Consider the following 27,551-nt stretch of genomic DNA (forward strand, 5'->3'; position numbering starts at 1 on the left):
TGATCGTGCTGTTACTGTACGCTGTCTGATCGGTACAGCACGCGGTTTCAGCTGATGCGGTGTTTTTTTTTAAACGCATTTGTGGTTAAGCCTTTTATGGTTTTTCGATGATTGTGTTGGAATATTGCTGTAAAGAGTTTTGTTGTGGAACCTGTCAAATACTCCGCCTCCCTCCCGTTAACAGAAGCCGAACGCATATTTCAGGGATGCATCTGTGATGCTGCACAGGGCCCCGTCACACACGAGCACGCACAGCGGGCAGCGAAGGACGCCGCGGGGAACGCAAGCGACGCTGTGCCATCAGCCGCGTAACAGTACTGCCTGCTGGTCACGCGTGTAACGGTACTGCCTGCTGGTCACGCGTGTAACGGTACTGCCTGCTGGTCATGCGTGTAACATTACTGCCTGCTGGTCACGCGTGTAACGGTACTGCCTGCTGGTCACGCGTGTAACGGTACTGCCTGCTGGTCATGCGTGTAACATTACTGCCTGCTGGTCACGCGTGTAACGGTACTGCCTGCTGGTCACGCGTGTAACGGTACTGCCTGCTGGTCACGCGTGTAACGGTACTGCCTGCTGGTCACGCGTGTAACATTACTGCCTGCTGGTCAAGCGTGTAACATTACTGCCTGCTGGTCACGCGTGTAACGGTACTGCCTGCTGGTCAAGTGTGTAACATTACTGCCTGCTGGTCACGCGTGTAACGGTACTGCCTGCTGGTCACGCGTGTAACATTACTGCCTGCTGGTCACGCGTGTAACGGTACTGCCTGCTGGTCACGCATGTAACATTACTGCCTGCTGGTCACGCGTGTAACAGAAGTGCATGCTCAGCTGATTAGAATGGAGAAACACACCCACACACATGCACATATACACACACACAAACACACACACCCACACACACACACACATGCACATATACACACACACACACATGCACATATATACACACACACACACACACACACACACACACACACACACACACACACACACACACACACACACACACACACACACACACACACACACACACACACACACACACACACACACACACACACACTGCACCCCACCCTGGAAAGATCTGGATTGTTCTCCACAGCGCGCTGGTGTGCAGTAATGGATTCTCCTCGCTAGTGAAACGCTGTTTGGTTGCGGTCGGAGTCTTCCGCGAGTGTTCCCAGCACCGCGGCTCCGCCCAGCTGTCGGACGGAGAACCGAGGGGTGGGGGGTGGGTGAGGGGGGGGGGGGGGGGGGGGCGGGGGCACGGGGCGAGGGTTTCGTTTGTTCTGCTCCCGCTGCGGCTGCCGCTTCGCGTTTCGCGGCGTCCCTCGTATTTGGACGGAGCCAACCCCGCGCCGAATCGCCGCGTTCCGAACGCGCTTCGCCACCTCCGGCACTTTAACGCACCCCCGATCAGCCAACTGTTCATTTTCCACTTTCACGTAACCACGGCAACAGCAGGCACAAAGCAGAGGCAGCAAAGCACGGTCCGTCTGTCTATCTGTCTGTCTGTCCCCCTCCCAGCCTACACCAGCAGGGCGGAGAGCACCGTCCCGCGCAGAGAGGCACACCTGGGGGGGGGGGGGGGGGGTCTCCTTACCTCCTCTCGTTGTCATCAAGGTGAGCGAAGAGCACGTTCTTGGAGATGGCCTTGGCCAGAGCAGTCATGGTCTTGTAGTCCTTAGGGATCACCTGTAGGGGGACAGAGCACAAGCTGGGATAGGAACTCGCACACACACACACAGACTGTCCCTCTATTCCATTCTCCCTCGCTCTCTTTCTCCCTGTATTGGTATGTATGTGTTTATTAGTGAGTGTGTGTATATAGATGTGTGTACAGATCCAAGGACTTGTGTGTGTTCCTGAGAGCGTGCATTGGGCCTGTGTATCTGCGTATGAGTCCATGCGTACGTGCGTGTGGGCACACTATTACTCCGCAGGCAGACCACAGCATTCTCTCTCTCCTTCATTCATTTCTGAATGCTGAGAGGGGGAACAGAAAATAGATCAAAGCTGTGGGACGCGGTCTCCAGCTTTGGGGCTAATCCGCCGGATTTCTGCTGGGCCCACTACAAAGGCCCACTCCCGACTTTAACTGTGGCATTCTGGGAGCTGTCTGTGGCATTCTGGGAGCTGTCTGTGGCTCCCAGAAGAACTCCACGTGTTCCCACACTAGAAACAATACCAAATAGAGGGATAAGGAGAGAGAGAGAAAGAGAGAGGGAGATGGAGAGGGAGAGAGAGAGAGATGGAAAGGGAAAGAGAGAAAGAGAGAGGGAGATGGAGAGAGAGGGAGAGTGAGAGAGAGAGAGGGAGAGGGAGAGAGAAAGTGAGTCACACCGTGCCTGAGAGAGCAGCAGGGACTAGCCAGGCTCTAATTAAGCCGCAGTAACAGATGGCTGACCATGAAGAGGACCGTTTGCTCACAGGATGAGAACTTCATGCCCCTCAAAAAAAAAAACAAAAAAAAAAAAAACAACATCTATTTCACAAACCCTCATCTGCCACCACCAGGGCTGTATATTTAAGACGGGGGGAGCAGGGGGGTGGGGCTGTGGCACAAACACGGGAACTACTGGGGGGGGGGGGGGTCACAGACTAGTGTGAAGTTCAGACCTCTGTTGGCTGTGAAGCAGGACAGCGAGGCCTAGCGGGCCTCTTCCATCCCCAGGGTGGGAGTGCAGCTGAGCCCAGGGAACCATGCCCTGCTCTGGGATTCAGACCCAGGAAAGGAGCCGCAACACACACACACCCACCTTCCTTAGCCTTTAGCTCAGCGCTACTGGGTTTTACCTTCAGGGTGACTTCGGCAGTCAAATCAGACCCAAGAAACCAGTCTTGAGGTGATCTAACTGTGTAACAGGTCACTGAGGCACAACTCAAGCTAAGTCCACCCTGCAGCTCTCCAGGACCAGGGTTGACTGCCAGTGATTTATAACAGGTAGGCAGTGATGCTTGTTGAACAGACAGCCCTGTGCAGGGACCTTTCTCCCAGGCATCACAGTGGAAACTAATCCAGTTAAGCACAGTCTCCAATGACAGGATAGAGTGCCCTGAATTAAACCAGGGCAGTGAATCAGGTTGCCCTCTCTATCATTTCTGGGGAGGGAAAGAGAGAGGCAGTCTACATACTGCATCCACCAGTCACCATCAGGGTTGCTCAGTGACTTATCACCCTCTGTGATTGCTGGAACTCCTCTCTGGCCAAAGTGTCATTGCTATTTTATTATCCCTGATTCCACTCTTTAAAAAAATTGGATTTCACACATATTCTCCAAAACGATCCACCAACGAACTACTTTGCCACATGAATCAATAGAATCTCTCTCTCTCTGACGTCTTCCATAACTAGAACTGTGGTGCTCAGCCAGTTCCACCAATAGAACGCAGGCCTATTGTTACCTCATAAAGGAAACGCACACTCCCCCGAGAGCCAGCTCTGGATCAGGGGGAAGTCTGCACATAAAGAGCACAAGATGGATGTATGCTGCGCAGGGGTTGTGTGACCTGATCTCAGATCAGCGGTTAGGGGTGTCAATCCACCTGGAGAAAACAGCTGAAAGGTGATTGGTTCAGGCGGGGAACACGCTGACCTGCACGACACCATTCAGGGGCAGCACCTCGGGTCACTCCAATTAAAAAGCCGGGCATTTCGCCACTAACTGCATGTTCATTACGGTGTTAATTAAGCCTGTTCCTCGTTAATCACATTTTAACGAGCAAGGGAGCACCAGCACAGTTAATGACCCATTCATATCCATATTCACACTGAACATTTGTCCTTATCTTTGCCTATCAATTAAAAGAAAGATTTTTATTTTTTCTTCATAAACCCAGTCTGGGGAGTCTGTGAAGAAAAAGTGCAACCCTTCCAAGTACACGTACGTCGAAGTTAAAGGTGCAGTGTGTAAGTTTGGAGAAACAAGCAAGACAGAGCTAGATTTTCTTTTCTTGTTTTTTTTTTTTTTTTTGTCAGTGTAAGCCGGAACAGGTTATTTGGAAAGATTTTTTCTGCCGTTCGTGTTGTAGTAACGTTAGCTGCCTAGAATATCTCAACCTAGCTAACTTAGCTTTAGCAGTATCTCTGCTCTGCGTAGCTCCGCTTTGCCTGTTCTGGCAGCACTGGGAACGCGCAACAGGACTGACAGGCAGGAAGGCAAGCCTCCTCGCAGAGAGCCGTCCTGATTGGTTGTTAAGATTCAGCCATGGTGAAATTTTGAGTGGCTGATTTCAGGGCCTGGGGCAGTCAGAGAGACCAGATTTTTTCCCCTAGAGCTTTTAACCTATCGCTATCTGTCGGGATGTGAAGGAAATTTGACCAAACACAAATAAAAGTGTTCAAAAACAAACTTACACACGGCACCTCAAAGGACAACCGTTGGTTGCATGCAGGCCAAAGTGTAATGTAATGTATTACACATTTGTATACTAAATTTGCTTTTTTTTTTTTGCGCGTTTGTCCGTTCGTCCGTCCGCGGGCCCCACCTTCCGGACGTAGCTGACGGCGTCCTCCTCGGTGTAGACCTCGGCGCTCACCCCCCCGCGCCGGCGCCGCGCCTTCACCACCGGGTTCGGGGGGGGCGGGGACACCTCGTCGTCATGGGAATCCGACTGAGAGTTGGACTTCTGGCGGGCCAGAATCTGTTTGCATTCTTCCTGTGGGGGGAGGGGGGGAGGGGGAGGAAAGAGGACAGGTCGTTAGATTAGAGCCTGGCGGGATGTAAATTTAATGACGACGACGATGATGATGATGATGATGATGATCTATTTTTCATTTATGCCTCTTTTTTGTTCATTTCTGTGGCTGCAAAGCAACACCTGATTACGTGCGAGTTTCAAAAATAACATTTTTGTAACGTTCGTCAAAAAAGAAAACAAAAAACTGGTGTTGAGGTTGATGCTGATGCTCGCTCCACCTCTCAGGTGAGGACCCAACATCGCCGTGGTTACTACACAGTGTAATCAGTCCATGTATAATTCACGGTTGGAAAGGGTTACGCTGGCCAACAATGATTCAGAGAGGGAGAGCAGGAGAGAGAAACAGAGAGAGGGAAAGAGAGAGAGAGAGAGAGAGATCAACACGGCCTATAAAAGACAGAGGCTAATCCAGGAACGAGGCAGCAACGGAAAAGCCGACGGCACTCCAAAAAAAAAAGAAAAAGAAAAAGTCGACGGCACTCCAAGAAAAACAACCGTTTGAAAAGAGCCGCAGGAATCGCTCGGATTAACTGATGTAAAGGGTTACCGTGGAGAAAATAAAACCAGTGGAAGTGATGCCGAGCGGTGGTCTGGAGCGGAGAGCCGCTGCATGTAAACACGTGGCTGACCGCAGTAAAGCGCAGTAGGGGAGATGGCAGCACACGCGTGCGGATGGCAGCTCTTTGAGCCAAAATGGCTGCAGGACGTCACAGGCAGACCTCAGCAGCTGCATCTGTTAATGGCATTTTGGGTTCCTCCTCGTACTGATGCTGCTGCTGCTGCAGCATAATTCACCAAAATCTGTAATAACATAATATAACACAGACACAGGACTGCAGTCCCACACAGAGCGTGTGTATGTGCAAGAGAGAAACTGTGTGTGTGTGTGTGTGTTGGGGAAGCACAGAATCATCTAGAACATGATGTTCATTAAGATTTGCCTTCACGGGAACTAAGGAGCCAAGCTCAAACCATGAATAGCAGCCCCAGACTAAGGGGTGTCTAGATACTTTTGGTCATATAGTGTACGTGTTGGAGTGTGTGTACGCGTGTGTGAGAGTGTATGTGTGTGTTAAAACATGGTCTAAGCAGTGTTGTGTGTGAACACTGCAGGTGAAGGCAAGGCTGATTTGGACAGACTCAGGCAGGGCTATTTCCCTGTGCAGTCCTGCTCTGCGCATCTGACACTCTCACGCCTGGCTGCTCCCTGACCCTGTGCATTCACCAGCATTTTACACCACATACTGCACGGCAGCCAATGGGGATCTCCCTTCTTTCTCAATCCTGCCCACTAGCGGACCGGCTTATCTGATTGGTCCCTCTCTCCCTCTCCCCTTTAGAGGTACCGGTATGTTCCCATTATTTCAGATACACACACACGCAGCACATACTCAGGCACACACACACGCGCGCGCACACACACACGCGCACACACACACGCACGCACACACACACACACACACACACACACACACACACGCGCGCACACACACGGCACTGTGCAGCCACCCTTCAGGGCTGAAAACCCAGTGGGGAGACTGCAGAGGACCAACATCAGCACTCTGACCTGCTTCACTGCGGAGAGAAACAGGGAGGGGAGAGAGAGATGGAGAGAGAGGGGACAAAGAGAGAGATGGGGAGAGAGAGAAAGAAAATAAAACAGGAGAGTGAGAGGGAAGGAAGAGAGAGAAAGTGAGAATGGAAAAGGAGGGAGAAGAGCCATTGCACATTTTTCATTTTCATCACTATCATTTTTCTGTATGATAGAGGAAGGGAGGGAAAATAAATTACAAACACTCAAATCCAATGAACACAAACACTCAAAAGCATACACATATCCATACACAAAAATACAAAAGAAGATACATATTCATACACAAACATACAAAAGATACATATCCATACACAAACATACAAAAAAATATACATATCCATACACAAACACACAAAAGCACATACATATCCATACACAAACACACAAAAGCAGATACATATTCATACACAAACACACAAAAGCACATACATAAACAGACACAAACACACAAAGCTCATACATACCCATACACAAACACACATAAGCTCAAACATACTGTAACCATACATAAATATACAAAAGTATATACATAAACACACAAAAGCACATGATCCCATCTACCGAAACACTGCAGTGATCACTAAACACGTGAGGAGCCTGAGCCAACACACTGCAGCGTCACAACTCCTGCACACACACAACTCCTGCACACACAACTCCTGCATCTCTGACAGTCTCTCTCTCAGCCTCAATCTACACCGCCACCCCTTAACAGAGAGAGAGACGACACGTTAGCTTAACCTTCCCAAGCAACAAAAAAAAAAAACATTAGAGAGAAGGCTTAAAGATCGACACAAACACACACACACACACACACATGCACGCGCGCACGCGCACGCACACACACACAAACCCACCTGCTGTTGAATTAGCATCAACGCAGTAACTGCAGCGAGCAGAAGGAAAAAAAAAATGATTCCCTCAGTACCGCACCGCAGCGCAACACGCAAACAGCGCCCTCCCGCTCACCCTCTGCAACCACACACACGCGCGTCACCACCCTCACCCTCACCCTCACCCTCACCCTCACCCTCACCGCCACGGCCGCCGGGGCCTCCGCGGAAGACGCCGGTAGTTACCGTGCCACGAGGGGGCGGCGTCGGGCCCGGCGCTCCGGCGGGCGCGCGCGGGTCCTCGGGGGCGGGCCCCCGGGGGTCGCTCATGTGCGGGCGACGCAGGGGGTGCCAGGCGTCCCGGACCGTCCTGCCATCACTGCGCCCACCCCCTGCACCCCAGCCTGCCGCACGGCCAGCTGCCCGGGCCGGCGCGCCAGCATGCGTGTGCGTGTGTGCGTGTGTGCGCGTGCGTGTGTGTGTCTGTCCGAAACAAAGCGCGTGATATACTGATATACTACGACACTAAAAACAGCAATGATTAGGATAAGCTCCCCTCTATTTCTCTCCCGTGCCAATGTCTCTCTCCCTTCTCTCTCTCTCTCTCCCCCTCTCGCTCTCCCCCTCCCTCTCCCTTTCCCCTACCCTCTCCCTCCCAGTCCTCCACACACACTCAAGAGTACTCGCACACTGACTCTCCTCGTTTCCCCAGTCGCCATGACAACAGGGCATCTTTGCACTTGTCAGCTTGAGTGCATACGTATGCACACACACACTCACACATACATTCACACTCACACACACGCACGCACACACATCAATACACACTCACATCAATACATACCCACATGCACGAACACACTAACACACACATACACACTCACACACACATACAAACTCACACACACACAAAGATTAACAAAGATCGATTTCTCTTCCCCCACAAAATCATCCACAAAGGCCAAGGACAAAAGGGCTCAGCGTCAGGCTCAATGTGGAGCGCGCACACACACACACACACACACACACACACACAATAACAAACACTGCCAAATGTACCCACACCCTCAATCTAACAATGATGCAAATGGAACGTCACAGTGCGACAGTGCTTTCGTCAGTGAAAGACCAGTCGCCTGTCGCAGTGACAGCCAAATTCCCCCGTCTCCCTTTCTCTCTCCCTCTACCTCCCTCTTTCTCTCTCTCCATCGCTCAGCTCTCCTCTCCATTCCTCTCTCATCCTCACTCCCTCCCTCTCTCTCTCTGCGTGGCGTAGGGAGATTTGAGTGAGTGAGGGTCAGTAGAGATGCTTTACAGGACGAAGGAGACCAGAGGAAAAGACCTGTGGCAGGACACACATAAGGACCACAGCCAAAGAGCCTCTAGAGACTCCAGGCTGTATTTAAAGCAGGGCCACCATCTCAAGCACTGAGAGCATCTCTCTGCTTTTGTCCTTTGGCCTGGCGTAGCTCTTTATTTTTAAAGATACTGGTTCAGGCACCGGTATCGTTTCAAAAGTACCATTTTAGCACCGGTATCGGCAAAATCTACAGCTCTGCACCCACAGAACAAACACTGTCTCACAGAAACAGGCTGTTTTTAGGATAGAGATCTGAGCTCCTGCAGAACAGGGGGGCTAGCACGCACACACACACACACACACGCACACGCACACAAACACACACACACACATGCACACACATGCACACACACACACGCACACACACACTGTTCACAGACTGTTCTAAAAAGGGTGTTTGCTTTGGGTGTTGGGATGACCTGGCAACAGAGTCCCCCCCACCCCCCAGAGAGGCATCTCAGGTGAGACTGTGCAGACTGTGCAGGTGGGACTGTGTGTGTGTGTGTGTCTGCGTGTGTGCGCTTGTGTGTGTGTGTGCGTATGGGATTACTCCTATTTTGGGGCACATTCCTCACCAGAAGGCTTTGAATAAGATCACAGGCTCTCAGTAGGATGCTCTGCACACCTCTGACAAACGGCCAATCAGGGCTGAGCCTTTGAAAGCGTTGTGTGTGGAAGCCCAGACAGATGTGCTGAGGCCCAGAGTGTGTGTGTGTGTGTGTGTGTGTGTGCGTGCGTGTGTGTGTATGTGCGTGCGTGTGTGTGTGTGTGTGTGTGTGTGTGTGTGTGGACTGAGACGCCACGGTCACCGCGTTTCAAACTGCTCTGCTTATGAGCACGTTTCTACAGGAGAGGACACACACACACACACACACACATGCAAACAGGCACATGCAAACACACACACACATACACACGCAAACAGGCACACACACACACACACACACATGCAAACAGGCACATGCAAACACACACACACATACACACGCAAACAGGCACACACACACACACACACACATGCAAACAGGCACATGCAAACACACACACACACGCAAACAGGCACATGCAAACACACACACACATACACACGCAAACAGGCACACACACACATGCAAACAGGCACACACACACACGCAAACAGGCACACACACATATACACACACACACATGCAAACACACACATGCAAACAGGCACACGCAAACACACACACACACACACACACACGCACATGCAAACACACACACACACACACGCACACACACACACACACACACACACACACACCACACTGGCACCAGGCCTTTCCTGTGTTCCTCAGGACTAGCTGATGATGGTTAACCATGAGCACCACGGCGGGCCAACAGGAGGCTTCAATCACCCACATTCTGCCTTTCATCTTGCCTTCAGTCTTACTGAGAAAGGGAGTCCTGGTTCCTGTGGGGAGCCGTGCTGGGCTCCAGAGGTGAGCGCATGAAATGGCTGACATTCGGCTCCTGCCGTGACAGCACAGCATGATGGGATATCACTCCAAGCGGCTTCCGATTGGCCACAACAACACAGAGAGCCTGAAATCCTTGAGGCACATGCACAGACACATTCACAGGCTGATATATTCATACACATGCATGCATACACACAAACACACACACACACACACACACACAAGTAAAAACAGCTGAAAGTGACGGTTTCTGCGTGCGTGCCGTCGCCGCGGTAACGCAGCGCAAGGCGCAGGTGGAGACAGAGGGTGCGTGCGTGCCTGTTGCTCTGAGCGCGCTCAGTGATGTATTCATCTGCAGTGGCCCTGCTGGCTTTGCGCAGTCAGTTCGGTTACATAAGCCACTTCAGCAGCACTCATGCACCGAGCCCAGGAGAACAGCACGCTGTCACTTATCACCGGGGAGAAACACAGGCCCCGCCCCCCAACACACAGTACCCAACAGGCTAACAGAGTTGGGGGGGCACCTTCTGTCCCCTCTGCGGAGGTTTTGTATGTGTGCTACAATGAGAACCCTCAGGTACCCCGCCCCGCCCCTTCTCCATAGTCAGCAAAATGGCGGGAAGAACCACGGTAACAGCGGGGTGAAAAATATCAGGTGTCCCAACGATTATGCAGGCCTTAATAATCTCCCTAATGCTGCTGGTGTGAAAACTGATACAGCTTTGAATCTCTGTGAGGGACAGAACAGGCAGACTGACACACACGCATGCACACACACATTCACTCCCCCCCCCCCCCCCCCCCCCCCCCCCACACACACACACACACACACACACACACACACACAGTGCAAGGGGGCAGTGAGAGGAACGACAACACAGTGGCACTGCACACAACAGGTGTGACATCACAGCTGCCCAGGTGTGACACAAACGGCCTGTACACAAGAAGTGTGACATCACAGCTGCTCAGGTGTCGCATCATACCTGGACTGTACACAAGAGGTGTGACATCACAGCTGCACTGTACACAAGAGGTGTGACATCGCAGCTGCCCAGATGTGACATCATACCTGGACTGTACACAAGAGGTGTGACATCACATCTAAGCAGCACACAACAGGTGTGACATCACAGCCGCACTGTACACAAGAGGTGTGACATCGCAGCTGCCCAGATGTGACATCATACCTGGACTGTACACAAGAGGTGTGACATCACATCTAAGCAGCACACAACAGGTGACATCACAGCTGCCCAGGTGTGACACAAACGGTCTGTACACAAGAAGTGCGACATCACAGCTGCCCAGGTGTCGCATCATACCTGGACTGTACACAAGAGGTGTGACATTACGTCTGAGCAGCACACAACAGGTGTGACATCGCAGCCGCACTGTACGCAAGAGGTGTGACATCGCAGCTGCCCAGATGTGACATCATACCTGGACTGTACACAAGAGGTGTGACATCACATCTAAGCAGCACACAGCAGGTGTGACATCACAGCTGCACTACACACAAGAGGCATGACATCACAGCTGCACCACAGGCAAAGAGCCGTGACCTCACTGCGTCACAGCACACAGCCTGTGCGTAGCGCGTGGTTTTGGGAGCGTCGTTATTATAGAACTTCGCCTTTGTTAATCTCAGCCGCCCCAGTCAAACGAAGACTTTACCCTCTGTGACTAAAGCAACCGGAGCAAAGAGCCTTGATGCTCTGACATGGCAAACTCCCAGAATTCAAAAGCCCAAACAAAGACTGTATTCATGTAGAAAAATGAACAGAATCAACGTGAATGACACTGTCAGAGGCTCTACGCCGTCCTCACAGCTCAGATATCTGATTGCATTCGTCTCCGTCACTGTAAATCTTCGCTTTGAGTGCAAGACATGGGGCCCTTTATTGAGCTCTCAAATGAAGAATTACAGAGAGTGTGTGTGTGTGTGTGTGGGCGTTGGTAGTACGTGTGAATAATTTCGAATGTAAATGCGGCAAATCGGCATACGGCCCTGTCTAATGAACAAGGATGAGATGGAATGCACAGTGAGACGGTCTGGCGCAAAACTTATGAATTATGAAAGTTGAGAAGAAAGAAGCTCTTTGATAACAGCGCTGTGGACTGTCGCTCCCCGTCTCCTAGGTTACGGGCTTCATATCATGAAGAACAGAGAGACTTGAAGAATGTACGCACAGAGCGAGAACCCACGTCATCACAGATGGGAACGAGAGAGAGAAAGAGGGAGGGAGGGAGGAAGGAAAGGAGGGATAGGGAGACAAGAAATAGGGCTGAAAATAGACCCCAACTCCACTTTTCTCAAGCCTTTTCCTTTTCAGAGTACACACACACACACACACACACACACACACACATCTAATCTCAGGAACAGCATTTCTTCTGGGCACTCTTCATGTAATAAGTGGAAATGACAGCAGTACTGAGGAAAGGACGAACGGACAGAGAAAAGAAGCAGCGCACTGGAGGGAAGAAAGAGGACAGGAAGGAGGGACAGTGTAGAGTGTAGAGCCAGCTCTGAATCAAAGGCGCGGGCAGGGACGGTCTCCAAAGCGCTGACTTTAACACACTTTCTGCCCTTCATCCACCTCTGACTGGGCAGATATAAGTCTCTCAAACTGTCACTGACAACAGCAGCAGAAGCACCACAGCCGGCATGTGGAGGTACATCTCCATGAGGTTGGAACATAACCCAGCTTTGGCCAGTGACACTGCGCTTAGGCCTTCCGTTAATGTCCAGGCCCACAATGCACCTGGACTTTGCCCTCACTATATAAGAATCTGCTGTTCATTTCTTTGCTCCGGGACATGCTTTTATGACCAATCAAAAACAATAGATTCCTCTGTGATATCCTCTCAGAGTAACATGATTGGCTCTTCAAGGCCTGACTGTCTACTAATGGTCAGCTTCAGCTGGTGCCGTTTATTTTTGCTCCTACCCGGTTCGCTGTTCATTGGCGGTTTTCCATTACCTTGTTTATTATTGCTGTGGTTGAGTCTGATGTCTTGTGATCCACCAATTGTGTACTGCGGCTATTATTACCGCTATGCTGATGCGTCTGTTTGCCATTCGTTTATTGATATCTATTCTTTGAGGTTTTCCCCCAGTTGTATGTGCCGACGCACTGCCACAAAGCCCGCCATCGATTTGGGCGCAGACAGGCGTGTGTCCTCCTCTGAAGCGTGTGAAGTCAGCCGCCGCTTCAACCTCACACTGCAGCTCCCAATGCATCCCCCTCAGACACAAGATGGAGGAAGACGCTTCAGGCACAACGTAAAAGGCAGACTTGTGGGGAGGGAGGGGTGTCTGGGGGGGGCTCTAGTTCACAATGAGACCCAATAATCCCGGCCAAACTCAAACGCTCCATTCCACGGTGACGCAGGAGTCAATTATTCAGCACCATGGTCTCTCGACCCACACATCTCCCCTTACAAAGACTCTACTGAGCAGAGGACTCCCGCACTGCCCTAATGCCAGTGTGCAGCACTATCCGAGTAAGCAGTGAGAGTCCTACAGGGTAAATACAGCAAACAGCCACGGTTTAGAGAAGCAGGGAGGACTGGATCTGCATCTCAAATCACCAGCACGTTTAAGCAAAGCCTACTCTACGGAGCGGGAGAGCGTTTTTCGATGGCTTCACGTTGACAGATCTCAAAGAGAAAACCCCGCTCTGATCACAGCCGAGACAACAGATTCTCTCAATATCCTTACAGCACAGATAACAAGTTCATCAGAATGATTCAATATTTTTAACCAATAAATCAAAAATGAAAAAAAAAAAAACACAAACATGTAGAATAATATTGGTTCACCTTTACTGAACAACCAGGCCAGGAACAGCGAGGACTAATCTTTTGACAGGCAGTCGGCTCCTTTTGCTTTGTTCAGACAGGCAGAGAGCTGACAGGGTAGCAGACAGGGAAGGGATCTCAGCTCAGAAGGTGCCGAGGCGGGGGATCGAGCCTGAGCGGGGGGGGGGCTAGCATATGGCTGAAGAGATGCCCGCCCTACAGACTGCACCACACCACAGAGTGCCATGCTTCACACCGAAAGGGCACGCACACACGCACACGTGAGGGAGCTGGACCCCACGTCCTCCTGTAGCTCACACGACGACCGGGCGTAATCTGGGAAATGAATGGAAGGGATGAATTATAATCCCGCCCCTGAAGCCCCCGGTAGGACGGCTCACGCAGAGTCATCAGACAGCAGCACGGTAGCTACGGCAACAGAGAACCGGCATAATATTGCGTTCCGAGTACAGTGCATTAAATATAACGCCTGGTTATGAATTCAGCCGAATTCAGAGACCAGGGAAAACTTTAACAATGTAAAAATGTCATTGTTGTTAAAAATATTAAGAAGCCCCAGAGTTTGAGCCGCACATTTTCAAGTAGTAATCATTCAGATGGATCTTCCCTTTGATTTTTACTAAATACAGTATTTATAAATCAGCCTTGTTGGTTCTCACAATGGTGCAAAAACATGGTTTTGCTGTCGGGCCTGCAGGGTAAATACTGTGTGCATCAGGTGACGGTCTCAGTGAAGACCCCTGCCCTCTGGCGGGTTGGCGTGGCACAGTGTTGCCGTGGAGAACAGTGGTGGGTCAGCTGACCCACAAGAGATACACCACGCCCCTGAACCAGGGGGGCCCCCCACGGGCAGGGGAGGTACCCAGTCACCACCTAAACTCGAGATCGCCACGGCGAGAGATAAGGAGAAGGACTGAGGCTTCAGCTAAATGAGGCTCAAAAAGCCTTTTGTTTGGCTTTACCGTGTGATGGGACAGGAGGCCCTAAGGAAAGGGATCACACAAAACTTTAATTCTTTTATCCCTCTGATGGAGCTCCTTCAGGGACAGTCCCCCCCCCAACAGGCGGCACTTCACAGAAAACCCCGCAGTGTGCAGCAGGCGATGAGGGAAGCAGTTAGTAAACTAGTCTTCACACCAGCAGCTCATGGGTTCAAATCCCTGGTATAACCCTCGCTCGTCACAATAAAGACTCAGTTGCACTTTTGTGTCATCTTCCGTGTAAAATAATAAGTGTTGTGATAACAAAAACAACATCATTACTGGACCCATAAATGTTCATGCCTGCTTAAGACCCCTGAGAAACAGACAGCACATAGGCTACATGAAGTCCAATAAATAGTCTACATGAAAATGTTCATTTCCTGTTCCTGGCAGTGAGCACTTGAAACCTGTAGCCACAAAGATAGACAAGAAATAATACTATGAAAAAATGGCAAAAGATAAAAGTGAGAGCTTCTGGCACCCTCACTTTCAAAAATAGTAAAACGTCAATGACTGATGTCTTATTTAGCAGCACATGAAAGTGCACAGCCATCAGATCTCCACAGAGTCAGAGTTCCTCATCCTGATCAAAAGCATTGCTGCTGAATATTATACTAAGTCCCGTCTTAACAGGTATAGTAGAAAACTACCGGGCGGAACACAGTCCACTAAGGTTTACATGCGAGCCTCAAAAGCTCTGAGGGGAGACTACGTTTCCCATGCTGCCCAGCTCATAAAAAAAGATCAATATGTCATAACGTGCTGTATGTCATTCTAAAGATGCTTTCAACAAATAAATAAATAAATAAAAATCCTTTCTGTCGGTCTGTGTATTGCGCTCTTTATTTTCAACCATGTTTCTGTCCACCACCCACCATTGAGTCCCAGACATCCAGGGGAAATAAGTGGGGGGTGGGGGAGGTCGTGGCTTACGGACAGGTCTGCTCCATACAGCCGGCAAAGTACAGAACGCTCCACTAATCACAATTTCATATCTGCTCAAGACGAAGCCTCGAACTGAAGTTTCTGTGTGCAGTACAAAACCCTGGGATAAAATCCAGTCTCACACTTTCTGATTTTTTCACATCCTCTGGATGCCAAATTACTTGGGTTTTTCTCAGAAATGAAACTCGCACCCGTGCTCCGGGTGTGGACGAAGGTGAGGACAGCAATCAAAGCCCGCTTTCTGAGCAGGCTGCTGGGCGGCTCATCCCGTTAAAGCACCGCTCTAGTGCATGGATGGGCCCGGCGGCCCGATGCCAAACCCAGACCAGTGCCAGCGGCCCCGCTGGGTGATGCACGACTGGCACCAGCATCGCCCAGAGCTCACCAGCGACCCCTGCTGGTCCATCAGGCGCACACGGGCACACCTTGTTATGTTACAGACGAAGCTTCTTCATCCTCCTAAGCAGCGAACTGCAGACATATAAGAGCCAGCAGCTGACATCACTGGCCTCAGGGAAAGCACATGCACGTCTGCCCGGGGGAAAATGAACACCAGCCACCAGACAAACCCTACTAAACTTGCTGATAGGGTTTGTCGACTCTACCAGCCACTTTGCCAGGGAGAAACCCGTCACTAGGAGGTCCTCGTCTATTCTAAATATCTATTCGTCTGGTAAAACACAGAAATTGGCTCGTAAATTTTGGGACGCACCAGCCACTGTGGCGAGTGGATGAAAAAGTTTGTTTCCTGCCCTGTCGTCTGCGCTCCCTCGAATCCATCCAAACCCCGCCTTCTATTAAAAAGAGCCTCTCATTACAATAGACCGCTCTGTTCTTCCATACCTAAAATAAGTGTGAAATGCAGGAACCACAAGCTTTACAGAGCCTTACAAGTTTTACGTTCCAGCAAAAACCTGAACCAGCAAATCTTCTTCCATTCAATGTGCGTGTTGAATATTGCCTACAAGGAAGAGAACCTCCGTACCCCTAATCTGTTCATCTCAATGGGAGACAGTGGCCTGGATTTAATCAACAATTGTCCTCTACATTGACAAATAACGAAATGCAAGAGTAACATTTTTTGGACACTTGCATTTATACACAAGTCAAAGCTAAAGACAAATGTTGATGCTGACTGAGTCCAAGCCAAGTGTGGCCACTCTTTCCAGGGGTACTTAATGAGCACACACTTGTATAAGGAGCCTGATTGGTGTCAGTCCAGAATGCTAAAATGGCAATGCCTTTCTCTTCTAATGTACTGACCCCCAGGCCCACAAAAACAGGAGTCAGAGATAGAGAAGGTTTAACAGCGACTGCAAAGTTAGAATTTATGACTTACACATAAAACTCCAGATAATTCGCTGTGCCATCAGACTGGCTCTGTTTATGAGAGGATATCACTAAAACTCACAACATGGAGAAATAGGCTACTACTTCTGATTAAGCAATCCCAATAATTCTTATACAATGCCACTGGAAACCTTGACATATTCTGTGTGTTAAAATGCATATGATTCTGAATTAAATACATTATTGGACAGGTAATAAGAAACCTTAATTAATCATTAATAATGTCATTAACCTTATTCTTTATATTTAAAAAAAAAAAAAAACTCCTAGCAAGCTCCATAAAGACAAAGGACATATTTTTGTTCTGACCATCGGGAATAATCTCCTTCAAAAGTGCCAAAAACGCCACTTGTTACAGTTAATCCCTCATTAGATAAAAAATAAATTAAAAAAGACACAAAGAGAAGTTCAAGACCTCAACAGTCAAAAAGCGTTTGTAAAACTGACCTTCTCCAGCTTTTCAAAATGCTCCCGCAGGAATTTCATAGGACGCTCAGGCTTCGCGATGCAAAGGTTCACAATGCACTCCTTCAGGATCTGCTGGATGTTGTGTTTCTGCACAAAAACTTCACAGCCTTTCAGACTCTCGTCTTCTTCCAGATTGGAGGAGGAGGTGGCCATCTTATCACTTACACCTCTGTACTCGGAAAGGAAGAGGAGGAGGAAAACAACATTTACAGGGAATTACAGGCCTGGTTTCTTTTGTCCTGTAGAAAGGCCCTCACAGACTGCTAATGTGAATTTGCATTTCCCTCCACTGAAACGTGACTTCTATTCCATCACTTCGCTTCCTGTTCGTTTATTGATGGGGATGAGGATGGAGTCCCGTGTGACGTTTCAGCAACACTGTGGATAAGCGCTGCGGTCTTAATTAAGTATTAAATAGAAAGAAAATAAAAAATATATTTCTCATCTAAACCGTAGGCGCTTCATGTTGCAAACGCACAGGGAATCCAGTGTGTCTATTAATCGAAAACAGTACACCACTGTCTCCAATGGAGTGATGGTGAAATTAACAAGAAATCGCTAACAACAGAAATGATGCCTCGAAGACAACCATGCTGTTAAACCTGTTAGTGATAGAACGAAACCGTCACCTAACGTGAGACAGCCATATAATCTCACTTCCGCCAATGGAGTCCACACGAAATGCATCCGTTTATTATTGGAAAGATAACGTTAAAAATTAAAAGATTAGCCAGATAGGATATTATGTCTGTAGCAACCTATAATTAATAATCCGATGGCATGCTTTCATCATTATTAAGCAATACTTTATTAAACAATACAATACTGATGAGTCGGGGATATCAACAGGGATAAAATCTAATTTCAACATCTTCCCGGCAACAAGAATATCAATTGCAAGCATCCGTTGTGTATTGTATGTAGATGGCTAGCTAGCCAGCTGGTATTATCAGAGATAAAAAAATAAATGGATCTGGAGATCATACATTTAAACAAACAGGGAACGCGTCTTTATTTAAAAGACCCATTCGTATCTATATTCTCGTTCGGGTGCGTTGCCGATATCTAATAATATACTTACCGTTATTTTCTGAAGATGCTCTCTGGCAATGATGTACTACAGTGCCGAGGATGTTTGTAGTTAGGTACTCGAGGTTGCTGGCTGCTGCTGCTGTTGATTTCGGTCGGCTCTCTGCGTCGGTTTCAATGACGTCAATCTGTCTCGCTTTATTCCGCCGCAAAGCTGCTTTCTCAAGCCCAACAGAGGGATTTCGTTTATGATGTTTTCCCCAGAGGTTAAAATGCACCGTTGTTAATGCGCGGCATGTTTATTAATGTTTGTGTTTTGGGGAGACGCTCATTTGTCCACTACACATTTTAAAAAAAATAATTTCACACCCTGCGTAGACTATTCTGAATCGTGTTCTGTGATAAAGCGAGTACTCCCCAGCCTTCCATTTCGCCCACATGCATTTATATCAAGTTGTTATTGTGTGGGTGGCTTGTTCTTTTGTATTATTAAGCCGAAGTATCTATTCACACGTACTGCAGTGCGCATCGCCTGCTTGGTCTGCCTATAGTAGTAGGCTACATCCATTTTAATTTAAACCAACTTATTCAGTAACAAGACAGGTTGACACAGTACATATAGGGCACGAGTGTCAGTTGTACACCTAAGAAAAAACACACATTGTGCTTTAAAAAACAAACTCTGAAGATAATCCGAAATCTCCATCATATAAGCTCTGAACACAATTACCTGAGACAATTAACTAATTGTAAAATTAACTACTTCTTCCTTATAGATTTTACTTTAAACATTGTGTTGTAACTGAATGGATCTGCACCATACCTTTTTAATTTTTCAGGTAAGGTACACCATATTAATGTCCAGCTCATCTGCTCCAAAATCAGGTCATATCTGCATCTCCCTCAAAATGCCACAAAGATGCAGTAATGTTAACAATGCATATTTTCCTGTTCCTCTCTTTGAGTTTGTGCTTCTGGACATCTTCACACAGCACTCTACTCAATCTACTTTCGATGTGAGTTTCCCCATATCTTTGTCTCCATCTTGTTATCATTCATTGATCGTGAGAGTGTTATTATGTTAAGTACTCTGTAGCTATGTAATACGTTCAACATGCATTTCTAGACCAAATGGGGAAATATCTGAACAAAAATATAAATAATAGACGTAAAATATGTGATGTATATTTAAAAAATAATAATAATTTTAGCATTGTAGACGACTTCAACGAAACTATACCTTGATGTGTAACCATGTGTTCAACAAGCAATAAAGTTTGCCGCATTTTGAACTCGCAACCGACGTAAATCAGTTTGTGTTTGTCGTAGCGCACGTGGTCGCCATAACTACAGAGGCAGCAGCAACAATGGCGACAGGAGACGAGCGTGGTGCTGCTGAAGTATTGCGAGCACTAGCCCGACATATGAACTGTCTCAACGAAGACAGCAAGAGTACCAGGAAACGAGCGCTGGAATCCATCAGACGAGAAACATTTGAGAAAGGTTTGTCAAGCGGTGTGCTCCAGGAAGTGTTCACGTGCATTCTGAAATCGCTCTTGAAATGCCTGTCAGATCCCATGGAAAGATGCCGAGAGACCGCCGTTCAAATGATTGGGGACTTTATTCGAAATGTACCCCAGCCCGAGGACTGTTTGCCCTATCTGATGCCCGCGTTCACCCATCGGCTGGGTGGTAAGGAGATCCTGGAGCCAGCGGAGGAACTGCGGCTTTCGATGATGGAGGTTCTTACCCTGACTGTGGAGGTGTGCGGCAGCCGCCTAGCTCCATACCTTGATGACATGGTGAAGATACTACAGAGGACGATCGTAGACCCTTTCCCAGAGGTCAAGAAGGAGAGTTGTAAATGCACTGTGGATTTCGCCAGGAGTATACCAGGTAACGGTTATAGCCAGCTAGAAAGTCTCGTCATTCATTGTAGCGAGCTAGCCACGTTAGCTAGCTAACTACTGTTTAACTAGCCATGGCAAACCAACGTTAGCCGAGGTAGTCGGCTAACTAATGATGAATAGTTTTTAAACTACTAGTTTATTACAATCGCCATTATTTACCACTATTCTGTATAAACAAACGCTATTGACGACGCGTGGATTGTGTGATTTGTTGGGGCTGTCCATAACTTTGCGAGTTCTACTGGCTGGATAAAGTCAGCCATAGTTCTGTGTGGAGTCTGCAGGTTGCCATGGTTTCCTGGAGCTTGTGTTCACTCGTGAGCAACGGTGAGAGCTCACTTGCCTATCCGATCAAGATTCGCTGAAAATTTTAGTGCTAAAATATAATCACCGATTAAATCTAAACATTGAAACAATCATGTACTTTAGTCATCACGCATAATTGATTCAATTTTTGATAATCCTTTCCCATTACCACCCATTCGTGATATGAGGTTATACGTTATTGATTATTTTTTGACTGCAGTGAAAATAGATATTTAAATGAATTGAGCTTGAAGGCTGTACTAATGGAAATAGTTTGGATTTTCAGTTAATTGATGGCTTAGACTGCGAAGAAAACGATGGAGCCCAAGCACTTTAGCAGATGATAGCATTTATTTACATACATGTGGAAGCCTCGCGGTTATTCACAGGCATCATGCAGAGAGTTGAGCTGTGAAGGCATGAATTATTTAACTGGTAAAATAAATAAACTGTCACTATTTCTCGTCGTCTTTTGTTGCTGATGTCAGGTTGTCTTGCATCCTTGTTTTGAGTCCTACTGTCTCACCCCCTAGCGCACTTTCACATGCAAGCGGAGAGTCTGGTCAAACCGCTGATGCAGACCATCTCGCACCAGCACTCCCGCGTGCGCGTGGCTGTCATCGAGGCCACGGGCGCCGTCATCCAGTACAGCAGCGGGAAGCACGTGGACGACGTTCTCTCGCACCTGGCCCAGAGGCTGTTCGACGATTCGCCGCAGGTACGGACCGGTCTCAGGGCTTCACCTGTCAGTGTTGCATTGGTGGTGGTGGAGGGTAGGCATTGAGAACACACCAAGCTTTTGCCTCAGTTTAGTCCATCTCAGTGTGCCCATAGTGCCATCTATGGTTTTAAATATGAGCGCTTGTCTTGATTCTGGACATTCCCCTCCCCCAGGTGAGGAAGTCTGTGACCGTAGTAGTTGGGCACTGGCTGCTGGACCTGCCGGACAGGTACTCCTACTTCCACAAGCTGATCCCTCTTCTCCTGACCGGCCTCACTGACGAAGTCCCAGAGATCAGGTAAACCGAGTGGATCACTTGAGTGGATCACCTCCCCATTGGGCACAAGTTTGCCGTCTCATAGAACAGCGCATTCTGCCTTGCTCTCATTTGTTCATACCAGGGATGTTAACGGTTTATCAATTAACTGTTAATAAGAGCATTGATCAATTAATTTTATTGATTAAACAGTTAATTTCAATAAACCATTTCAATGAATAACCTAATGTTAGCCATAAGATTTTGTATTAGAGAGTCGTTTCCATCGTTAGACACAAATCCCCTCGACTGCCTACCCACTTGCACTATAGAATATGATTTACACCGTACTGCAAGAGATTAATCTGTTTTTTTTTTTTTAAATTACAAGTCAGCGTTACCAGCTGCAAACGTTGTCGGAATGACAAAAAAACTAAAGCCATCTGTTAGACATTAATAAGCGGCCCCTGCCAACCTGTAATAAAAATGTCAGGGGTCCGTCCTTTCCTGTGCAGATTTCTCAGTCCGTGAATCTGTGTATGAAATCCAGTTTGAATGATTGTTTGAGCGTGTCTTAAAACCTCTCTGATACAACTTATTAACTGTTAGGCCTATTTTGAGCCATTCTTTTTATAGCCCATAGCAGATTATAAGCTTATCAGTTAATCATTATCAATCAATTAATAGGCGCTGAAGATTGATTAAAAGAATTGCACAAAATTTGCATCCCTAGTTCGTACCGAAAATAATGTTTTGAATTCGGGCGGATACCCACACTTTTGGTAAGAATATCAACACCTGAGCTCGCTATTCAGTTTTCTCCCCTATTTCACTGATGCTTTCCAGGTCACTTCAATGTTATGTTCACTTACTATCATCAGTAACAAATGATTCCTCTATGTCTAAGATCGATCTATCTTGTGTTTAAAAAGTAGAGCATCTCGCTAATAGAATAATGGGAGATGAAGTCCAGATCCTGAGCTGTTGAAGTGTAGCTGGCAGGCTCTGGACTTCACCTCCCATCAGCCACTTTTGTGAAATGCTCTACACTTTGAATGTGCTCGAATCATCTCACACCAGAAGGAGTCATAAGATATTCAGCCGTATGAATCATAAGTTCTCTCTGAGTTGGGGAGAGAGTGGGTGGGTGGGTGGGGAGAGAGGGGTTGGGTAGGTGGGGAGGTGGGTTAGTGACTCCCTCAGCAGTGAGTGGTAGTGCCAGTGTCTTACCATAGAGGGAGACATCGAGGCCAACATGGCTGTCACAGCAGACAAGGTGTCCGTTTGGCCCTCTGGGTCCGAGGGGGCAGGGAGTGGCCCACGGCGGTGGTTGGGGAGTGGCTCAGGGTGGTGGGCGGGGGGTGGTCCAGGCCGGTGTGCAGGGGTGCTGCTGGGGGGCGGTTCTAGCCTCGGGGCAGATGACCACCACGCAGGGCGCGTACTCCTCTCTCCCCTCAGGCTCCAGGCAGAGGACCTGTGGAGGCGGACGGGCGCTCAGTGGGAGAAGGAAAACGAGCAGGACCTGAAGGACAAGCTGGACTTCCTCCTGGAAGTCCCTGCGCTCTACCCCCCAGGAGGTGAGCTGGCACACTCACGCTGACGGGTGCTGACATGAGCGGATCGCCCGCCCCCCCCCCTTCTCCCCCCTCCCCATCGCCACCGCGATAAATGTAAACCGTCACTGTCGGTTAGCATTAATCATGGCAACGGGAGGAAAGAAAAAGAAGCTTTGTGGCAAACCACACGAGCCCTGTGGTTTGTCCATACAAGCAGGACCCCCGTTTAGATGCAACTGTACACCTTTGTTGCTGACGGCAGCGTGAAATTGAGCGAACGGGAAGCCGCGGGGGGAAAGAGTACCCCAGGGGCAGGGTAGGTGGCGGCGCTGTCGCGGTGATTAAAGACGGGGGGGCGTAATTTGGCTCTGTGGTTTAAACAGGCCGTTTGACGCCTTTGAAGAAGGAAACTCGTTGTGCGCCAAAAAAGTTGAGCACAGGTTAAAAATATTTTTTTTCAAAACACAGCCGCACGTGTACCTCTGATGTTTGAGCGCCATGGAAGCCGATTATGCATGGAACCGCGCGCCAGGTGTAATCTCTTAAACACAGGTTGTCAGCTGTAAATGGTGTAAATCATTTCTGAAAGTTTTGGGGGGTTTTTTTTTGGGACCGTAATCTTCAGTCACATTTTCTGAGCTCCTTTCTCAAAGTAGGTCAGAACCAGAGCGGCTCCAGCGAGGTTCGGCTCCTGTCACTGATAGCCCGTCTGTGATTGGCTCGGATTTGATGACTAGTCAGGGGCCTGCTGGGACGGTACGGCGGTCGCAGCAAATAAACCCCCCCCCCCCCCCGCCCTTCAACTCCGCTTCCTCTCGGAGTCTTCCTCCGTGGCGGACGGATGAAGGGGTGGAGGGTCGCCGCGTTCTTCCCCCGTCTCCTGGCAACCGGCCGTCCACATCTCAGCTGGACGGCCTGTTCTTCCGCCTCCTCATTTCCACCCTGTGCTTTGTGCACCTGTCTGAAGCTCTGCGTGACGAGGCCGTCGATTGGTTCACAGGCTTGATTAACACGGCGATGAGAGTGTGGGGCGCGGGGTGGGGGTGGGGGGGGGGGGGCTTAGGGGCGATGCTGAAAACAGCGAAGCTTTGGTACGCTATTGTCACCTGAATGCTCGACGGAGCCTGAAAGCCTTCTGAAAGCCTTCGTCTCAGAAGACGCCGACGCTAGTCTCCAGTTCTCATCGTCGTGAAAAATCGTCTCTTCCGGAGGTCGCAGGCCGTATTCCAGCTGTTTCTCCAGTGTGTGTGTGTTTTTTTTTTTTAAAGCTTCGGCCTAAAGGTAAAATAATTAAGCGCGGCTCCTGGCTCCCGCGGCTCCGCCCTCTGACACCGCGCGTGACGAATGGCCTGTTACCGCCTCGCGTTAGGGCCCGCCCTAATTACACCCGACCGCCACGCCGAGAGTGATTGGCTGATTTTTTGGGAGGGGACAGGGAACCCCAAGTCTTTGTACTCTTGCTGGGCAGGTCGTCATTTAGGACACCCTGGATGTGAGTAATGACACCCGGAGCTGGGGGGGAGGGGCAATAGGGGCAATAAGTCTATTCTGCAGGGCCGCTGCCTACCGGTCCCGCCCCTGTCCTGTCTGAGCAGCTGAATGTTGGTGCCCTGAGGGGCAAAAACAGAGTCTGGTAGCTCACAGCCGTTTATTAGCACCTATTAATAACGTTTGTCAGCGGTGTAATGAGGAAGCCCCCCCCCCCCCCCTCGCCCTTCACCCCCCCCTCCCGGGGATCAGGAAGGACAGGCCTCGGCCTTCACCCTCACAGGGAGGCAGCAGGTGATGATCTGTCGAGGATTTCTGGAGGGGAAAAAAAACCTGTTATTAATAACGTCCTGTTCCTCCATTCTCTTAAAAATGCGATGGTCCCCTGCTTACTGTGTGTGTGTGTGTGTGTGTGTGTGTGTGTGTTGGGGGAGGATGGGGGGGGGGGGGGACTGTACGCCCTTTTGGGACGGGGGATGTTGCACGCAGCTGGGGGGTTGAAGTGAGGGGCAGGCAGTTGAGAGATATTAATACTGCGCTCTGCCACTGTCCTGTAGCGGGGCTACTGATGCCAACAGGATGCAGGTGCTGAGGGGTGGGGGGGGTGGGAGGCAATGGTGGTGAAGTTGGCGCATGAAGAAAGCTGGATCCCGTGGGTGAGGGAGGGGAGGACGTCTCTCGCTGGTCACTGGGTGCGCCCCCATAAAACTGCACACACCCCGATACGAACCCCCTCCACCCCCCACCCCCCGGCGGCCGTCCCGCCATGTGACACGGTTCACGAGTGGAGACGGGCGCTACAGGAAATCTGGGATGGGGGGGGGGGGGGGGGGTCATAATAAATCCACATGGCCCTCTTCACAAAGATCTCTGTGAGACGTTCAAGGCCTACCGAAAGTGGATTCGTTTGGTCTTGCCTCCTGTGTGGGGGGCTTGATTAATGGCTGTCGCTCCCCATTCCTCATTTTTGAATGACCGTATTTTTGAGCCCACCTCCCCTGTACAGCGCAGCGGATGTGGACGGCCGTTTGAGAATGCGCTTTGCTTGTTCGGACACGTTTTTCAGGCAGGAAATCTCACCCGCTTAGAAATTATATACGGATAATAAGAGTATGAAATGACAGTAAAATACAAGCTACTCTGTAATTAGGTCCAAACATGTACCAAGTTTTCATTGGCTCCGTTATTCCATTAGTAACGGTCTCAAAATTAAGCACACCGGTCGTATGTGCAAATTATTACTTTTTTTGAATGACCATATAAGGAAAATGAGATCAGGGAAAGAACACAGAGCCATTGTTCTTCCAGACATTCCATAGGCATATGAGAGTTCATATATATATATATATATATATACACACAAATAAAAGGTTCACACTTCCGATGAATCCACACATATCTCCCGACCCATACATATACACGTATAACATGTAGCCTGCATGTGTAATGGGGCTATTTAATTCAGCTGAGTTTGCGAGTGTGTGTGTATATATGGTGTGTGTGGTTTGTTACTGTGTGTGTGTTTATATATATATGGTGTGTGTGTGTTTATATATATGGTGTGTGTGTGTGTGGTTTGTTACTGTGTGTGTGTGTTTATATATATGGTGTGTGTGTGTGTTTATATATATGGTGTGTGTGTGTGTGTTTATATATATGGTGTGTGTGTGTGTGGTTTGTTACTGTGTGTGTGTGTGATTGAGACTTAGCTCCTGTGCTACTGGCTGACCCCCGGCTGTTCTTCCCCAGTGGAGAGGCCTGGCCTGGGCTGCCGGGAGCTGGTGGCCCGGAACCTGTCCAAGCTGCTGCCGGCGGTGAGCCGGGACCTGGGGGACTGGCTGGCGGGCACGCGGGCCAAGACGGCGCAGCTCCTGAGCGTGCTGCTCCTGCACGCCGAGGACCACAGCACCCAGCACCTGCAGCCGCTGCTCGCCGCCGCGTACCGCGCCTGCGCCGACACCGAGCCCGCTGTCGTCCAGAGCGGGCCCCCCCCCCCCCCGCCCCCCGCCACTTCCTGTCGCCTCTCACTGCGGAAAAAAATGTCCAAAAATGAACATGGGATTAAAGGCATCATTAAAATAGCCTAAATACAGGTCATGTCAAAAACTGCTTTAGAGAACAGCCTTCGCCGCTAAGTGTTTGAACATCTTTGACCTTTGGGTTCGATTAACTGAAAAGGTTTCCGTTGTAAAAACCCCTTTGGAAAGCGTTTGACTGAACGAAGCTGCACGTCGTGTCAGTGAATCAGCCTTGCGGTAGGCCACTGGCTTGGCGTGCGGTTGGGTCGTCCAACAAATCACTTTTCCTGGGTATTATTTTAAGATGTTTGTTTTTCCTGGAGAGCTGAAAATAGTTTAAAGGTTCGGTTTGAAGCGCGTGTTAAATTATGACGTGAAGCGGCTCGAGAACCAGCCCCGACTCTCATCTTTGGCCTCTGCATTTCATTGGCCTCGTGACCATTACAGTACATTTACTGTTTCTCAGGTAGAAGACTATACTCAGTTTGCTGGCAGGGAATATGCACTGTTTAAAGATTAAAATATTACACACATTTGAGGGGAAAAGTAGTCATTTTTGTTATTTTTAGCCCTGTGGGTTGTCAGGATGAGGGTTGTCCTGCGCTGAATGAGACCATTTACCCTCTTCCCAGAGCATCAAATACTATTACAGGCTGGTTTCTAAGGAAGACCTGACCTCATGTTGCAGCAAAACCTTATGGTTTTGTTATTAGTGTAAATATAGACACCATCAGATTTTGGTATAAGAGTAAATATAG

General features: G+C 49.1%; 2 protein-coding genes across 2 annotated transcripts in view; one reads left to right on the forward strand and one right to left on the reverse strand.

Annotated features, from left to right (window-relative positions):
• The window catches only part of LOC118217152 (cAMP-dependent protein kinase type I-beta regulatory subunit-like), a 22,569-nt gene extending 3,589 nt beyond the window's left edge, over nt 1–18,980 (reverse strand). Inside the window, exons 1-4 of the mRNA XM_035398973.1 lie at nt 18,591–18,980; nt 17,489–17,678; nt 4,494–4,664; nt 1,609–1,700 (exon numbers count right to left, since the gene is read on the reverse strand). Of these exons, the coding sequence (XP_035254864.1) occupies nt 1,609–1,700; nt 4,494–4,664; nt 17,489–17,662 (437 nt within the window). The 5' untranslated portion in view covers nt 17,663–17,678; nt 18,591–18,980. The remainder of the gene's footprint in view (nt 1–1,608; nt 1,701–4,493; nt 4,665–17,488; nt 17,679–18,590) is intronic.
• A 516-nt stretch (nt 18,981–19,496) lies between these two features.
• LOC118217017 (dynein assembly factor 5, axonemal) overlaps nt 19,497–27,551 on the forward strand; it is a 31,717-nt gene continuing 23,662 nt past the window's right edge. The window contains exons 1-6 of the mRNA XM_035398747.1: nt 19,497–19,554; nt 19,868–20,434; nt 21,288–21,472; nt 21,649–21,773; nt 23,190–23,308; nt 26,525–26,757. Of these exons, the coding sequence (XP_035254638.1) occupies nt 19,906–20,434; nt 21,288–21,472; nt 21,649–21,773; nt 23,190–23,308; nt 26,525–26,757 (1,191 nt within the window). The 5' untranslated portion in view covers nt 19,497–19,554; nt 19,868–19,905. The remainder of the gene's footprint in view (nt 19,555–19,867; nt 20,435–21,287; nt 21,473–21,648; nt 21,774–23,189; nt 23,309–26,524; nt 26,758–27,551) is intronic.

This window comes from Anguilla anguilla, chromosome 17, assembly GCF_013347855.1.
Source record: "Anguilla anguilla isolate fAngAng1 chromosome 17, fAngAng1.pri, whole genome shotgun sequence".
Classification (NCBI taxonomy): Eukaryota; Metazoa; Chordata; class Actinopteri; order Anguilliformes; family Anguillidae; genus Anguilla; species Anguilla anguilla.